Here is an 18,629-nt window from a genome sequence, read left to right on the forward strand (position 1 = left end):
GGAACAACCCATTAGTAGCCGTCAAAAAGAAGACCGGTCAGTACCGCGTCTGCTTAGATGGCCGTCACCTCAACTCGATCATGGTGAACGAGGGTTATCCGATTCCGCAGATCGCATCGATAACTAACAACCTCCGAAGCAGTAAATTCATCTCGTCGATAGACCTCAAGGATGCTTTCTGGCAGCTTCCGCTTCACTCAAAATCAAGGCCGCTAACGGCGTTCACCGTTCCATCCAGAGGCCACTTTCAATTCAAGGTGGTGCCTTTTGGTTTGTGCACGGCCAGTCAAGCCTTGGCACGGCTGATGACGCACATCTTCGCAGACATGGAACCGCAGGTCTTTCACTACCTGGATGACATCATCATCTGCTCAGAAACCTTCGAAGAGCACATCGCCCTGCTCGAAGAAGTGGCTCGGCGACTACAGCAAACGGATCTGACGATATCATCGGAGAAGTCAATGTTCTGCAGGAAGCGGATGAAGTACCTCGGCTATGTGATTGATGAACAAGGATGGCGCGTGGACGACGGAAAAATCGAAGCGATCGTGCAGTTCCCAACACCTTCGACCAGGAAGGAAGTACAACGCTTTCTGGGTGTCTGTAATTGGTATCGGCGATTCATCGCAGGATTCTCGCAGCTCGCAACTCCACTGACTGATCTAACAAGAGCGAAGACGAAGTTCCGGTGGACTCCGGCAGCGGAAGAAGCATTCCTCAAGCTGAAGGCAGCCCTGGTATCAGCCCCGGTGTTAGCGATGCCCGACTACGGTAAGCCGTTCGCCATAGCATGTGATGCGAGCGATACAGCGATTGGAGCGGTCCTCACTCAAGTAATCGACGGAGAGGAACATCCCATCAGCTACTTCTCGCAAAAGCTGTCAGCATCGGAGAGAAAGTACTCGGTCACGGAGCGGGAATGCCTGGCGGTGATCAGGGCGATCGAAAAGTTCAGAGGCTACGTAGAAGGAGTCAAGTTCGTCGTGCATTGCGATCATGCGGCGCTCAGTTATCTGAAGTCCATGAAGAATCCGACAGCGCTGATGAGCAGATGGCTGTTGAGGCTGAATGCGTTCGATTTCGAGATCCGGTACCGAAAAGGCTCGATCAACGTAGTTCCTGATGCTTTGTCGAGGACGGTAGCGGAAGCAGTGTTTACCGCAGAAAAGATAGAGGATCCATGGTACACGAAGCTGATCGAAAAAGTGAAGAACGACGGAGACCAGTTTCCAGATTTTCGGATAGCGAATGATGTCCTGTTCAAGAACTGTCGCTGCAAGGACGAAGTAGGAGCAGTGTTCCACAAGTGGAAGCAGGTTGTTCCGAAGCAGGATAGAATACAGTTGATCCGCAGATTCCACGACGAACCAGCCGCTGCTCATCTAGGCTTCTACAAGACTTGGCACAAGTTGCAGGCGCACTACTACTGGCCGCGGATGCAACAGGAAATCAACGATTACGGGTACAAGAATGATGCCGCAGATGGGTAACCCGAAACCGGCGAAAATTCCGTGGGAGATGATATCGGTGGACTTCGTCGGGCCGCTCACACGCTCCAAGCGAGGAAACACGGTGCTACTTGTGGTGGTGGATTGGGTCAGCAAGTACGTGATCGTCCAGCCGATGCGCACGGCGGATTCGCAGAAGATGGTGGAGTTCCTGGAGAAGGAGATTTGCCTGAAGCTCTCGCGTCCAAGGATAATACTATCCGACAACGGAAAGCAGTTCGAGTCGATGCTGTTCAAATCATGGCTGGCACGGCACAAAATAAGCCATATGAAAACCGCATTCTACTGCCCGCAAGTCAACAATGCGGAGCGAGTGAACCGCGTCATAGTCACTTGTATCCGGTCGTTGTTGGAGGGAGATCATCGAGAATGGGACGAGAACTTATCGGCCATCACCGCTGCGATTAACTCGGCCAAGCACGAGGCGACAGGAGTGAGTCCGCATGAAGCAAACTTCGGGAGGAACCTACTACTACACACGGATCTCTACACACAGCAAGACTTGAATACGCCGGAGGATCCGAAGGTGGCACAGGACTTGCGTCTATCAGCGATTCGCCGAATACAGCAGCTCATCATCCAGCGTATCAAGAACAACCACGAGAGGACGAAGCAACGGTACAACCTTCGATCAAGAGTAGTCGCATTCAAGGTGGGAGACCTAGTCTGGCGGCGATCATTCGTGCTGTCGTCGAAGGCAGATCAAATAAACAGCAAGCTCGAACCGAAATTCGTTCCAGCAGTCGTGAAGGAGATCCTGGGAACGAACTTGTACGTTTTGGAGGACGTTTTGAGCGGCAAGAAAGGAAGGTACCATGCGAAGGATATCAAGGCCGACTAAATCGGATTGTAACAGCTATGTCCACAGGCAATGCCTGTCAACGAAGAGCGAAAGCCTCGAAAACACCGTCTAACGGGTGGAAGGACAACGTCCGTCAGGTGTGATGAGCAAAAACGTAATTAACTACCTCTCCACCTTGATAAGCACGATTTGATGAGTCTTTGATGATGTGCAATGCTACGGATCTTAGCGCAACCGCGCGAGCCGTTCACGATACGGGAGAAATCGTACCCTGACAGGCTGGAAACGGACTGCAGGGAGTTGGTGCGTATCATCAGTCTGGCATGCATCCGATGGGGGTCTCGGTGACGCGGACTGAAGGGAGCCCAACCGGGCAGGCCGTTAGTCAGGGCGAGAGAAACTGACCATGTTTATGCTTCGCGCTGACATGCCGTTGCCAGACGTGACAAACTGTGCATATCATCAAGCTATGTCCGCAAAACAACTGCCAACCAGGAAGAGGAGACCTCACACCAAAACACACCAAGTGGTCAAGCCGTTCGCCGATCGGGACAAACCAGCTCATCACCAACTACAACCACTAACCACTGACAACAGAGCTATGAGCTACGCCAGCTACCAAGCAAGAAAACACAAAACCCGGCACAACACATCCAAGACTGGATTGGTGATCACGTACTTCCTCAAGCGTGTCCAGTTAACTCGAATGCGTTCCCAAAGGTTAAAATCTCTGGGGATCGTCATGAAATTTCCATCCCAAAGCAACGCGATTCGGGGCGCGGTAAAACCCCTCACTCTGGGCTCATGACGATTTAGTCGCGGAAATGCAACTTTTCTCAGATGCACCGCATAAACCAATACAAACCATTTTAGTCCTTGTAAATATTAATATGTTAAGCCAATCATTAATATCTAAGCTTCTTTTCGTTTTGTGTGAGATTGAGCCTATTATTGCTATATCAATAGGCTAGAATCCGTTTGAATGTTCGCCGTAGTGGGCACGGATTTGTGGAAGCTTGGACAAGGACAAGGTCAGAGACGATTTGGAAGGTCGAAGTAGTTCTGCCAGAAGCAGCTGGCGGTTGTAAGCATTTAGATTAGGCAGTTCAGGTAGTGATGGGAGATTAAGATCTGGCAAGCAGCCGAGGCTTGCGTACGTTTTATGTTTCGATTTAGTTGAATTTTGTAACTTGAGGTCTGCTCAAGAGTTTTGTTGACCGTTGAAGTCTCTGACCAACATCCTGAGGGATGAGTTTTGAATTTTTTATGAATCGTTTGATCACCGATTCATAAAAAATTCTTCCGCTACGGTAGAGTTGTGTTACGTTTTAGATTTGGGTTGTAATTTTTTCCTGTGTTTGGTAAAAACGAGTAATTTTACACAATTGCTGCTTAAACACATTCGAACGTGCATAAACAAAAGATGCTGCAGAGGTCACATCGCTTGACAAGGAACGAGCAACGCAAATTGTTTTGACGAATAATGATTCAGCATTGAGTCTGCTGACTGTGCTTCCGCACGCACACACACATCCACATCAGCCTGTACCGGATCCGTCGAACACAGCGAAAGGCAGAAGTGAAAAGATTCCCGTGCAAACAGCACGCAAAAGAGCGTGGGTCGGAAAAGAACCCGAAAATATTCGTTTCTTTGGTTGTCGCGAGTGCGAGTAGAGTGCGTGGTGAAAATTGTTCTTCGTCGGCGCGCGGGCTGCAATTTCGGCGGTGAGTGGTGCCAAAACGACCGCCTTTCGATCCGACGGATATCGGAAGATTGCGGCAGTGTCCAAAAGATCCGAAACGAAGAGATCTGCAAACGGCCCGCTTGGAAACGGCGCGGCAATCAAAAGATTCTCGCCACACAAAGCGTACATACCGGCAGCGAGAAGAGGTACCATAATTTCGGTACATAAAATAACCATAATTAAAGTACCATAACCACAGGTGCACGTGGAGAATTGACGACGATCAGCAGCACGAGATCCGATCGCACGGACAGCGCCCGGCCGCGGTGGATCGTGGCATCGAAAGACGAAGCCTTCAAAAGAAGTGAGTGATTTCAGACGAAAGGGTCGTCGCATTGAAGCTAATGGAAGTCGTTCCAGGGCTTTTGTTCCATACTTTCAGCACCTCATTGGATCGGATTGTCTCGTGATCGTGACACGTGGTCAGTGTCGAAGCCCGCATCACCTGCGGAACCCTCAGGCGAGGTTTATTCTCCTCGGAGTGCTTGCGACATCGAAGCGACGGGGCACGCCGCTAGCAACTAGTGGTCTCGACGGAAGCGACGTCCAACGTGGAGGGAAACGAACCCGCGAGCACTTACGTTGATATGATCGACGGTGTTTCGAGGAGTGAATCTCCATCCAGAGCGACGGCAGGAGCGCAGGTGTGTTGTGCGTGTGGAGCCAAACAGACGTGCGAATAGCAGCATCATCGAGACGGCGTTTGTGCGACGGTAAGGGTGCACCCGACCGGCAAAGTGAGTACTCATAAGAAGAAAAATTGATATAGTTGGAAAGATGATAGGAGGCACAAGGTTGCCGGAAAAGTACGAAGGATAGAGAGAGGAAGAAGAGGAAGTAGGAATCAGGAGTAGGAATGTGGGAGAATGGGTGCGAATGAATAAATGTTAAACTGTTATTCGACACTCTTTTGCTTTGGTTGGAGCAAATGCCGATTAGTGTTTGTGTTTTGTTGGCCCTACGGTAGTTCTGCTCTACCGCTACCGGGGAACTTGTAACAAGGTCTTCTTCTTATTCGCATTTCAAGCTTATTGCCCAGCGCATACTAGCTTATTGCGTGCTCTCAACTTAGTGTTCAATACCAATGCATGAATTTGTATACATATTGTGTGGCAAGCACAATGATACCATAGAGGTAACTCTAAGACCAGAAGGTCCCGAAGAACCGTCCTCAACTTGTTGGCTCAGCTTTGGTACTCTCTTCGGTCCCAAGCTAATCGATGCACCCCTCGAAACATAAGAAAATCCACGAACCCCTCATTTTATCTGTCAAGCTTTCATAGCTAATCAAAACAAACATAGTGTAGTACTGAAATTTATACTAGAATGGGATACGACGAGAGGAGCAACACAATAGTTGGGTAAAGAAGAATTGCATTATAACACACCATCGACTGGAAATGCTCTCGCAACGTGGGGCTTTAGGTAGTGATGAAAACGTCGCTAGAACTATTCCACAGCCGCAGTCAGTTTATGAGCAAAAGATGGACGCACATTTTTTGCCTGTAGACTTGGAGACATACTTCAAGTCTCCGCGTACATCGTAAAAGGCCACCCACATTAGATCCGTTTGCGTTGCGTTGACGTAAATTTGACAGTAAGACAATAGATTTAGCTGTCACTTTGCCGCAACGCGTCCGATCCGGATCTAATGTGCGTGGGCCTTAAGGGTTAGGCAAAAGATGTGCGTCTATCTTTAAAAAAAAAAAAAACTGTCGCTCATTTTCAAACTTCTATTCAATTTTCATACTGCCGTACTCTAACGGAACTATCCACCTACCCTCTTCTAAAGATCATTCTCTAGCTAATAAATTATCACTTGGGTCCAATCTCGAGACCAATAGGCTAGTCAAGTAGTGAGACAATTTAAAATCGTTAGTTTCGTATTGATTGTTGATGATACTCTATGTCCGAAAATTTCCAACCCAAAAGATTCCTTCGACCGGACCGGAAAGGTACCGCACCCTATTTATGAAACCAGCTAAAACCAGGAGTTTAATTTTTTCAATCCAGGGGAATTTGTATGCAAACGGATGAAAATAATAAAAAAGGTTTGACAAATCGATGCCAATATTTCATTAGGGCAAAACTGCTTTTGTCAACAATGACTTCAGACTTCAACCGCCGATTTATTACAAATGAAAGCTCGTTCTAGCGGTACCGGTGGTGTAGTGGTAAGCGTGATTACCTCTCACCCCAACAGGTCTGGATTAAATCCCAGTCGGCGCCGCCGAGATGTTCTGAGACAGAACATCTCTGATCACTAGAGTGATGCAAAATTTGAAATTTTCGCTCTACAATACTTAAACGATTCCAAATCTGATCCTGACTAACCTCTCAAAATTTGAACCCATTTGGTGAGAAACTGAGATGGCACAAACTGCACTTGTAGGCAATTTTCCCAGCTACAACAGGATCGAAAGTTATCAATGGTTCAATGCGCTGATGTCTTATGATCATGCTCAATCAACTGCTCAGCAGGCAACATTGGTGTTTCTGGGGCGTTGAATAGCACACACAAATCATGGCTACTATGTCACACTGCAAAATACAGTGTTGCCTACAGAGCAGCTGCTTGATCATGTCATAAGTTTACCAATCTCTTAAATAATTAATAACTTTTTCCTGTCTCGTTTTACATAGAAACAATCTTCAGCAAAGTTGTAGCCGAGAAAATTTTCTATAAGAATGGCAATATTTAAAAAGACTAGAAGGTAATAAACAAAAAGTTGAGATTTCCCATAGTAATTTACATGTAAACTTCAAATGACTTGTGCGAAGTCTGTTTCTAATTAAATGAGTTGTAACTTTGAGAGGCTAATCAGGACCCGTTTTGAAATCATTTAAGCACTGTGGAGCGAAAAAGTCAAATTTTGCATCAGTCTACTGATCACGCGGAAGTAAAGCCGTTGGTCCACGGTTCATGAGCTGATTGGTCGATAGGTAGGGTCCAGGTGTGGGAGCTGCCTCCGTGGCGTTTGTAGCATTGGTGCTCAGCACGGAAAACAAGATCGACGGAAAACAAATCAAGGAAAAAAAAAGAAAGCTCGTTCTGGCAAACTAACTATCTCAACTGGTAGAAGAAATATGTTCCTGTTTGATGGTGTTGATAGATTAGTGAGCTTTTATTCAAAAGAAATAGACAGCTAAGCCTATTAGTTACAAAAGCAGTTCCGCCTTTTTGAAATGTGGATGATGAAATAAATACCATGTAAGCCATACACTAATACAAAATCCATTGGCAAAAATACTATATTGCTGGTTTAAATTAAATACCCTCACCAATAGATTTTTGCAGAAAATAATTTCATTTAATGTTACTGTTATTTCTATCAAAATAACTATGCATTTTGAGCAAGCCTAGTAGTTTTGCCAGAGTCATAGTAAATTTGCTTATATTCATAGTAAACTTTACTGAAATCAAAGTAGATTGAACGGTAATAAGCGTGGTTATATCGTTATATCATAGAGGTAACTCTAATGGCGGTAAGCTCCAACTCGGATTAACTTTTAATACCGTCCCTGTATGGATGATCTGCAAAGTGTTTGCTTAGAGTCGTGTTGATTAACTCTGATGTCTACATCAAAGCCGCCGGACATTCTTGATCGGGATTCAATGAGAGGATAATACCGGTTGGAGCTTACCACCATAAGACTAGTAGGTCCCGAAGAAACGTACTAGACTTTTTGGCTCAGCTCTGGTACTCTCTTCGGTCCCAAGCTAATCGATGCACCCCTCGAAACATAGGAAAATCCACGAACCCCTCATTTTATCTGTCAAATTTTCATAGCGAATCAAAACAAACATAGTGTAGTACTAGAATTTCGACTACAATGGGACACGTTAATCGATTTGCTTGTGAACAATATTATATTGAAAATAAGTGTTTTCCGCAAAATACTATTCCTTACTATGGTCCTTGTTTCAGTGTACCCACATAATCATTTACCATTTCTCATAAAGCTTCACGATTATTAGATTTTAGATAAAGGTTGCCAATACGCGATATACTTATTGACCGTGGATCTATTTTCAGGGAGCGTGTTAAACCTTCTTCTTCTTCTTTAGTTAAACCACTGAATTATCTGAAAGATTTTATTTATTCAACTTGTAACAAAACATCTTAAAAATGATTAGCAATAATAATGATAGTTTGTGTTATAATACCTAGAATTGTAGAATATACGAGAAAAAGAAAAAAGTATATTAGTCTTAAATCATAGTACTTCACATTTAACAATGGAATAAACATTTTCGGTTAAAGAGATTATCGCGTTCAGTGCGCTGTGTGAGAGTGTAGTAGTAAAAATCCAAGGAAAATACATCACAAACTGACGACAAGCCGATTTGGAATGTCCATACATTGAGGTTATTCTTTCCTTCATTTAACGTTGGTCTCCGTTCCACAATCTAGTGCCAATCACCGACGGACATCGATTGGCGCTTACCACTACACCACCGGCGCCGGCTACATTTTGAGGTTAACACTCGATGAAGATAATAAACAATTTTAAACTTCAACACGCTCGTTAATGTAGGTACAAGAAGAAAGAGGAAAACAAAATATTCATACTGACCTGAAAACCAAACAAGGATCACATTAAATTTTCAAATTTTGAGCTTGTGAAGTTTTGGGTTTTACCGAGATAGGTTTTCCGGGAAGTGCATACCTCGACCTGAGATTGGTTTAAAACCAAAGGAAAAAACTGGCATACCCATTACATTAGACATTAGATTTGTAGTATCTACCCTGTTCAGAGTAATTAATGTTAAGAGTGCAACGAGATACGAAAAGAGACTCGAGATGAGGGTCCAGAATAAAGAGCTAGTGAGTCTAGCATGAGCCGATGGAAGAGACGGAGTTGAAAGATTGATTAACACTAGTTAATCCTTACAAACTAAACAAAACACATAGTAGTGGTCAGTTACCGTTCATTACAAGATTCACATTTTGAGACGTGTTTAAAAAGTTCCAAGAAACGGCTCGTTAGTTTTCGCTGTGACGATCGATCAAAGTAATCGAGGTATACTTTCTCCCACTCCATCGTACTATCTCAGGTTCCTACTCAGCCCTTCGTGCTCGAACGTATGGATTGGTTCTACATACAGTCTTTCAATGGCGACATGATCTCGAACGAAATGGTGTTTGATGTCTATGTGTTTGGCTCACTAGCTCTCGATAGTCTTCACCATTCCGATGCACCCACTATTGTTCTCTTACTTCTTGCAACCCAAGGCTGCTCAGCATTCCTATGAACCAAATAGCTTCAGCCGGTGCAGTACTCAACGTCATGTAATGTTTGCTTTTTACTGGACCACGAAACTTTGTTCCCCTGGAACAAGAATCCGCGTACTGACTTGTAATTAGTGGCGCCGGTGGTGTAGTGGTAAACGTGATTGCCTCTCACTCCAAGAGGTGTGGGTTCAATCCCAGTCGGCGCCGCCGGGATGTTCTGAGCAGGGTTACTTCCACTCACTTGCTATAAAAAATTGTGTTTCCGGATTATGAAAACATTAGATGTTATAATGATAATTAGTACTTGTAAGTTACAAGAAGAAGTCGTGAAGTATGTGTTTGCCACATTAAACCTGTCAATATTGCTTTCAGTGCGTCACAATCAGCGATTTAACGATTCGTGAGCGCTCACTCAGAGTGAACGCTCGCGAATCATAAGATCGTCGATTGTGACGCTCTGAAAACGAAATTGACAGGTTTTATGAGTCAAACACATCCTTTACACCCTTTTTTTGTTAGTTACAAGTACAACATATAATTATATCATCTAATGATCTCATAATTTTGATAACCATTGTTTTATAGCATGTGAGTGGAAGCAACCCTGGTTCTGAGGCATAATATCTCTGATTACGCCTTCCTATAAAGTAAAGCCGTTGGTCCCCGGTTCATGAGTCAATACTTCTACCGCCCGAAAATGTTAGAAGTAGATTTGAGGACGTTTTGTCGTTTTATTTGAAGATTTTTGTTGTTGCTGTGGACATAATACTTGGAACCGTCTCCATTTACGCTGCAGCTTCGACATAATCTGTGTGACTGCTCTGTTGACGGCATTCCAAGTATCCTCCTCTCCGACACATTTCATCGACGACATTCTCCACGTTAAGGACGGGCATCGCCGTTTGCTCTGTATCGAACTTAGGACAGTCGAAGACCACATGCTACGGCCTTTCATCGACATTGCCACACTCCGGACAGAGGGGTGACGCTGCGTGTCTGAACCAATGCAGGTATTCCCTGAAGCAGCCAGACCGTACTGCTCAGTTTCCTTTAGTACTGCTTCGTTTCCAGCGCAGGAACCCAGGCTGGACCTCCACACCTCAGCATCGACGACACACTGGCCAGAAGAGGCCTCTTGTTACTGCTGGGAATAGCGTTGTTTGGCATGATTCTAGCTATCGCGTTGATGGCCTTCGAAACCATCTTACATATTCGACGTGGTTGTCCCAGTTATTTTAACACACGTTTTGAGGCTATGGCATGCTCTCCGACGGTGATTTCTGCCCGGTGTACCACTTTACAGTTACTGATCAATAACACTTCCGTTTTGTAGTGGGCTATCTGCAGCTTCGCTCCTTGCATCCAGTAACCAATCATATCGATCGCCTCTGTTGACAACACTTCCAGCGTCTCGCCTGTTACCGTCAAGACGACGTCGTTCGCAAAGCCAACGATCTCAACTTCTTTGGGCAGCTTCAGTGTTAGCACGCCGTTGTACATCCCGTTCCAGAGCGTTAGACCAAGGATGGAGCCTTGTGGAACTCCCGCTGTAAATCTAATCGATCTTAGTCCCATGTCTGTCTCGTAGACCAGGACCCGGTTCTGGAAATAACTCCTCAGGATCCTGCACAGGTTAACAGGGACTCTTATTCTATGCAACGCTTCGGCGATGGCCTCCCTGCTGGCGCTGTTGAACGCATTCTTGACGTCGATCGTAATCACGGCACAATATCGATCTCCTCTCCGATTCTGTTTGGACGCCTTCTCGGCTCTCTCGGCCACTGTCCGAATTGCATCTACCGTCGATCTTCCTTTCCAGAATCCGAACTGCCTCTCCGACAATCCGTACTCACTCTCCGAACATTTCGTCAGCCTGTTTATGATGATCCTAGAGTTTTCCTAGTGTATCCAGCAGGCATATAGGCCTATACGATGATGGATGTCCCGGTGGTTTTCCTGGTTTCGGTAGCAACACTACACTTATAAAATTTCAAAGAATATTTTTTTTTTTACTAGTTCATTTATTTACTATGCTCAGTCATGTGTGACACTCTGCGGAGCCAAATATCAGTAATGCTTGAATTAACATTTTAAACAGCAGTAGTTCTAGGTTAGTATTGGGTACTAGTGGCGGGCTCGAGGTTAATGGGTAACATTAAGATTATTTTTATGTGTCCCACACATGAATTTTTGCAATGTGATTAACAAATGATATCTATGTGTCGGACACATACTTAATATGTGTACACATAAAAGCCATGTGTAATCACACATACTATTCATTTGACTCATAAATTTCATGTGTGCTTCTGGGTGGATTCTGTTTATGTGTGGTCACATGAAAATCATGTGGAATTTCACATGGAAATTCGTCAATAAAAATGTGTGGAATTTTATTAGTGTAGCTTCAGTATCTTCCACCTGTCAGGGAAATGACCCTCGTGCAGGCATTTCTGCAGCACCATCCTGAACATGTCCGAGGACGCCTGGATCGCCACTTTTAACGCTACGTTCGCGATTCCATCCGGACCGGGAGCTTTCTTTACCTTCAATCCTTTCCTACTGCTACGAGTTCCTCGTTGGTTACTTCGATGTTATCTCCCTCTCCTTCTCCGTACGGTGTAGGTGGCCAGGTCGTTGGGTCGTGCTTCGGGAAGAATCCTTCCACGATGACTTTCAGGTTCTCTGGGCACATTTCAGCAGGCATTGTTGGACCTCTGATGTTCGCCATCACGACTCGGTATGCGGGGTTGACACCAGCGTCTCGACACAGCTCCTTAAAACAGTTTAACTTGCTCTGCTTTATTTCTCGTTTAAGTGCGACCCTAGCCGCTCGAAACACTTCTCTTCGTTCCTCTCTGATTGCTTCCGTTCTTGCTCTCTGAACACGTCTTCTGGCTCTGAGACAACTAGCGTGGAGAGTGCTAAGTGCCTCGTTCCACCAGTAGACTGGTCGCCGCCTGTTATTTAGCTCCAGTTTCCTCGGCATGGTCGTGTCACATGCTCCCACTAACGTTTCTGTCAGCTCGTCCGCGTTTAGATCTGCGGGACTCCTGTGAACACGAAGTGCTTCAACGAACAGATCCTTGTCGAAATCCTTCGTCTTCCACTTCCGGTCACAAGTTCTCGTCCTCCGTACTGCCACAGTATTCCGTTGGCCGATGCCATATCGTATCGTCTGATGGTCGCTATGGGTATATCCTTCGCACACTCTCCAATCCATGTTTGCCATCAGCGACGGACTGGAGAAAGTAACGTCGTTAATGGATTCTCGGCCATGTGCGAAAAATGCTGCTGGTGCCTTTATTGGCCAGCATAATTTCCAGTTTTGCCAGAGCTTCCAGCAGACTGTGCCCTCTTGCATTGGAACATCTGCTTCCCCACTCCACTGCCCAGGCATTGAAGTCTCCTCCGATGACTACCGGTCGTCGTTCGATCAGCTCTTCGGTAAGCCCATCCAGCATCTCATGGAACTTCTCCATCGTCCATCTGGGGGGTGCGTAACAACTACACATGAAGATTCCGTTGATTTTGGCGATCACGAAACCTTTGTATGAGCTCGCAACCACTTCTTGAATGGGGTATCTGCCCATAATTTGTAAAGCAGCCATCCCAGCTCTATCCGCCACCCAGTTACCGTTATCGGGAGGGACTCGATACGGTTCCGCAATGATTGCAACGTCGCACTTTGTTTCTGTTATCGACTGCAACAACAGTTGTTGAGCAATGTCGCAATGATTGAGGTTTATTTGCGTTACCTCCATTAATGTTGGTCTGCCATCGCCAATTTGTATGCTAGGCTTTTGAAGCCTCCCGTCGTATGATCGTTTCCGTCCTCTTTTTTGCAGAGCATACACCTCGGTTGCTTAATGCACCCTTTTGCAATATGGCCTTTCTCTCCGCATTTCCTGCACAGATCAGATCTGTCAGGGCCATTGCAGTTCCTCGCCTGGTGACCGAATCCCATGCACTTGAAGCATCGCTCCAGTTGCTTGGTAACCCGAGGAGTGGCTTTCAGCGAGCACAATGACCAGCCAACCTTGACGATGCCCGGATTAAAGATGGATAAGTCGAATACAATGTATCTGTTGGCTGAAGGAACTGGGTGCGATAGTGCTCGTATAGGCAAGACGCTCAAGAGACTGAATACAAGTAGCCACGAACCAAGTTAGTAGGGGTTTCATTGTACAGCAGTGTATAGATATTATAATTCCCAAAAACCAGGTCGGTCCAGGAAAAAAAAAGTAGTGCTACATAGTTGAAGATGCTAATTTCAAATAACAGACTGAAGTGGTAATTTTTATACGATAGATGAGGAGGAGCTGAAAGTATAGAATTGATAGTTCCGTTTAGAGTAGTAGTGCTAGCCGAGCCAAGGTGGAAATTATTGTGTTAATCCTCTTCATTCCTTTCCTCTACTAAACATTATTTCTTGCTGCGCCACTGAAGCGTGGACCAAATTAACCACTCATCAGCTCGACAAACAAGTTATCTAAACAAGACAAATGATGGCCATGTGATCACACTACAGGAACGGAATCGAGGAACTGTTCATTCAAGTTGGCTTATATTATCATAAAATCGCAGTAGCATATACTCTTAACTTGTACACGATAAATTATGCACAATACACAATGATGATTATTACTTACGCTTTCTGGTTCATCTGAGGTGGAGGAGCATTCATCATTGGGGGGCGCATTCCCATTCCCATTGGAGGCATACCTGTAAGACAGAAGATATAAATTACATGCATTAGAGGCCCTGTGAAAACGGTGGTCAGAATGTTATCTAAAACTCACCCATTGGCATCATCATTGGAGGACGCATTCCCATCGGTCCATGTCCCATCAGCAAAGGCGGAGCACCAGCTGGCATACCGGGCATCATTCCTGGTCGAGCAGGCATTCCTAATGTAGGCGGTGGAATAGCAACATTCGGCTTTGGAGGTCCAGTGGTGAAAGGATTCTGGGCAATCTTTCCTGCTTTGAATGCTGCTGTAGTCGCATCGATGAGATGTTGGGCCTGTTCCTCCATCCATTTCTGGTAGTAGAATTTAACATTGTCCTTGTGCTTCCGACCAGTACAGTGAGTTTTGCGCACGCTAGGCGAATCGTGTGTCAGGTAAGTATCACAATAGTCACAGTAATATTTAGGCATTGTGATTTGTTTAATTTGCGATACAATCGAGATTTTTCAACAATATTCTAACAAGCTGATGTTGACCTGAACCGATTTCAAGAAATTTCTAAAATGATGCCGTCGTCGTGTTTACCGACTGTTGTCATTTGATGGTAGTTGTCAAACACTACACACATACACGGTAACCGCAAAATACCCAGCACTGTAACCAGCGTAAACACATTAATGAGTAAAAAACTACACATTTTAAATGTACACTGATAAAATTTCAAAGATTGTATTTATGTGTCCCACACATGAGTTTTTGCAATGTGATCAACAAATGGTATCTATGTGTCGGACACATACTTAATATGTGTAGACATAAAAGCCATGTGTAACCACACATACTTTTCATTTGACTTTTAAATTTCATGTGTGCTTCTGGGTGGATTTTGTTTATGTGTTGTCACATGAAAATCATGTGGAATTTTACATGGAAATTCGCCAATAAAAATGTGTGGAATTCTATTAGTGTATACATGCAGCTGTCAAAAAATGTGTAAATCAGGAGATCTTAAAATGTGAGAAAAAATACCCATTTATTGATGAATCTACGCGAAACTGCACCAGTGCATGCGACACGGTTTGAAATCCAAAACCACAAAAGTGATGATGTTTGTTTTTCCTTGCATGTAAAAGTGTACAGCGGTTGTTAAAATTTTAAGTTATTCTGTTTGAATTGATTATAGATACACAATGGCGCTAAATACTGGTAAGAAAATATCATTTTTATATAACTACAATGCATTTAACCTATCATTAAGATTAAATCATAGAAAAGCTTCGAACATTCAAATAGGATTATGTAAACAGGTTATGATCGCTAACTTCCGGCCTTTTTTTCAGATGTTCGAGTGATCAGTGGTGCAGCGGATAATCGCGATGTAATCGACATTAATATAAAGTTGGTCGATATAATTGATTACGTCGGGGATTCTGTTCGACCGATCCGGGAGGGATCTGCACAGCAAAAAAAAATGTAATATCGATCAACGTAATTCAAGCTGATGTATGAAATAATGATGTAATAGCAAAACGCAGATACAATATTACATCAATGGATGTAATTTTGTTCGCAAAATCGATGTACATCGTACAATGTGATATTACACAACCGATGGATTGACCTGGTTGCAGCAGTTTCGATGTAATATTCAACAACTTTTTTTGCTGTGTGCGGTGTTCGAAGCCCAACATATTGTATGCATCGGGTACAGAAACAGATGTTTGGGGTATGTTGATTTTGTGGGCTATGTTCGTCAGTCATCCCACCCGAATCATGTTCCTCATACGGTTGAGCTGAAAACCGCCGAAGGGATCGAAAATTGGGTTTTAAAATGCTCCTGTAAACCCGCATAAGCGCGAACCATAAATTGACCTTACCGATAATGGTTATAAATTGTTTATAATCCCTGCTAAACTTCAACTGAAATGGTTATGGAACTTTACATGAACGTTTAATGATAAAGTTTTAACCTTAAGTATTATACACTCAAAGATAAATTAAATCATAAAAGCTTAAAAAGTATGCAGTTTCCCGCTTCACCTTATTGAGTCCGAGCCATGATTACTTCGGCAATAGTCATGCATGATTAAAATCGAAATAATCTTTCCAGTATTAAATTTTATTCTTTTTGAATACTGATGTATAATCAAAAAAGATTAAAATTCAATCAAAAATTATTAAAATAGAATCTAAAATGATTAAAATTTATTCAAAAAAAGATAATCTACAATCTAATCAACCATGATTAAACTGGGATTAATATCAGATGCTTATTTTTTAATCATTCGATATGATTAAACTGAGTTTAATGTCAAATTGTTTAAATTTCAAGCAAAATGGGAATAGTTCAATTTATCAGTGTAGTTTTTTGGAAGTGGACCTTACAAATAATGGGTTGTTAAGAACCATTACCATGCAAAGTTCTTGTTTTCTCCATACATTTTCGGAAAGAAAACTATACTAAAACCTTTTAACTTATGGTTTGAGAACATTAATGGTAATGGTTATGGTAACCAGTAAGGTCCATGAATGGTTTTGTAACATCGATCAACTTTATGTGGAATATATCGCGAATTGGTTGCCTGTAAATTACTGATTACCAATTCACGATATATTTCACGTAAAGTTGAGCGATAATACAAAACCATTAATGGACCTTACTGACTACCATAACCATAACCATTAATGTTCTCAAACCATAAGTAAAAACGTTCTAATATAGTTCTCTTTCCGAAAATGTATGGAGAAAACAAGAATTTTGAATGGTAATGGTTCTTAACAACCCATTATTTGTAAGGTCCACTTCCAAAAAACTATAATACTTAAGGTTAAAACTTTATCATTAAACGTTTATGTAAAGTTCCATAACCATTTCAGTTGAAGTTTAGCAGGGATTATAAACAATTTATAACCATTATCGGTAAGGTCATGTGATGGTTCGCGTTTATGCGGGAAGCTGGCACAAACCGTTGTAAGCATATTGTTGCATGTCTTCTACAGTTAAATCGGTACGTATTATTTGGAATTGGATGAATATGATAATTTCCATTATGATCCCATTTTAGGTCGAGTACAGCAGAATACGTAACCTGTACAGATGCAGTTCAGATTTGGGGCACATCGAAGGCCGAAAAAAACGTTTTATGGGGAGCAAAGCCAATATCGGACTTATGTTGTGTTCGTAGATCGAAGGAAATCCAACCCACAGACACCGAGCTCAAGAAAAGTATTCTTACTGAATGCTTCAGCAGAATTCTGAATGGTTTGTTTTTGTTTTGTTTTTTTAATTTGTATGTGTAGCTATCTATTGATCCGAATTTCCAATTGATTTGAACAGGGACTTACATTCCTCAGAGGAAAAAAGTTTTAGCTACTTCAATATTTAACTGATTTTAGAATCTCTTCTGTGTGCCCTTAGAAAACACTTCCTACCTACCACCCTCCCCCACTATTTTATTTGTACGCATTCAAAACGCATTCGTCAATCCCTTCGTTAAATGTCTAAATACTTTACGGACAGCATTTGAAATGTTTATTAAATATTTATGTTGCCTTCAAGATAAACTCAAATCTGAACTATTGATATAAAAAATCAATTTGTTCTTTACAGCTTCCAAGGGATCTGCTATTCAAAAGCATCTGGATGGTAGATATCTGAATTCGTCGTTTCCTTACCATAGTCGGGCATTACAAGTCAACACCGCAATTGATGACTCGTTTTGTTCGTCAAACGAACTGCAAAGCATGCTTTCACCCAACAGATTTGAGGTCACGGTTGAGTATGTGCCTTTTGAAACACCTCAACAAGAACTGTTCTACAACCATAATATAGAAAAGGACCTGTTAAATATTCTGCGTGTCGCAGAAGAAACACGAGGTCAATCTTCCAACTACTGGAAAATTCAGCGGGCATTGAGAATTACAGCGAGCTTGTGTTATAAGTTATACACATATCTTGCAAACCAAAACCCGGATTGGGATCAAAAAATTTCGAGATATTGGAGCACGGTCACTTTGAAGGTACGAGCAGTGGCATACGGCACTGAAACTGAGAAAGTAGCTTTCAATTGGTACAGAACAAAAAGAAATCCACTAGTAAAAAAGTGTGGAATGGTCGTTAAAGTAGGGGAATGCTGGTTTGCGGCATCACCAGATGGCATAGATCAATTAAATCTACTAGTCGTGGAAATTAAATGCCCTTTAGCTGGTGAGACTGAAGGAGTAGAAGAATTAGAGAACAACAGTGCTGTCCGGAAGTACGTGCATCGTTCTGCAACTGGACAACTCATGTTGAACAAACGTCATGCGTACTACTGCCAAGTTCAAATGAACATGTGGGTTTTACAATGTCAATTGTGTGACTTTGTTGTGTACTCAAAAAAGGATGATGATTTTATCGTCCTTGAAATTCCCTTCGATAAATTGTTTGTTGAAAACGTTGCAAATGGTCTAAAGGTTTGTATTATACTCGCATGCTTGCAAAATTGATGCCACAGGCTAGCATATGAAATATTTGATAGAAGTAATGAGAAGACCCAAAATAAAACAGAACAGTTCGTAAAAAAAAAACATTTTTTTATTAATGACTTCGATGTAAATCTAACCACTTTCAATAACAGTAGAGCATGAGTTACAACACATTTATTG

The 18,629-nt window shown here is 43.0% G+C and overlaps 2 protein-coding genes, 1 long non-coding RNA gene and 1 pseudogene across 3 annotated transcripts; 3 read left to right on the plus strand and 1 right to left on the minus strand.

Moving 5' to 3' along the window:
* The first annotated feature begins 1,518 nt into the window (after positions 1–1,518).
* LOC135714537 (uncharacterized) lies at positions 1,519–2,349 on the plus strand. The gene has a single exon (XM_065237920.1). The coding sequence runs from the start codon at positions 1,519–1,521 to the stop codon at positions 2,347–2,349; it is 831 nt and encodes a 276-aa protein (XP_065093992.1).
* Positions 2,350–3,532: 1,183 nt separating this feature from the next.
* LOC135714542 (uncharacterized) lies at positions 3,533–4,631 on the plus strand. Its single transcript, XR_010518846.1, has 3 exons — positions 3,533–4,201; positions 4,255–4,359; positions 4,416–4,631. It is a non-coding gene; the product is annotated as an uncharacterized LOC135714542 (long non-coding RNA).
* A 9,211-nt stretch (positions 4,632–13,842) lies between these two features.
* Positions 13,843–14,566, minus strand: snRNP-U1-C (small ribonucleoprotein particle U1 subunit C). Its single transcript, XM_065237924.1, has 2 exons — positions 14,095–14,566; positions 13,843–14,017 (listed from the first exon to the last, which is right to left on the minus strand). The coding sequence occupies exons 1-2, from the start codon at positions 14,450–14,452 to the stop codon at positions 13,941–13,943; spliced, it is 435 nt and encodes a 144-aa protein (XP_065093996.1). The 5' UTR covers positions 14,453–14,566; the 3' UTR covers positions 13,843–13,940.
* A 606-nt stretch (positions 14,567–15,172) lies between these two features.
* LOC135714538 (uncharacterized) lies at positions 15,173–18,028 on the plus strand (annotated as a pseudogene).
* The last annotated feature ends 601 nt before the right edge of the window (positions 18,029–18,629 follow it).

This window comes from Ochlerotatus camptorhynchus, unplaced genomic scaffold, assembly GCF_037179485.1.
Source record: "Ochlerotatus camptorhynchus isolate MF236.1 unplaced genomic scaffold, CSIRO-AGI_Acam_v1.1 ptg000660l, whole genome shotgun sequence".
Taxonomy (NCBI): domain Eukaryota; kingdom Metazoa; phylum Arthropoda; class Insecta; order Diptera; family Culicidae; genus Ochlerotatus; species Ochlerotatus camptorhynchus.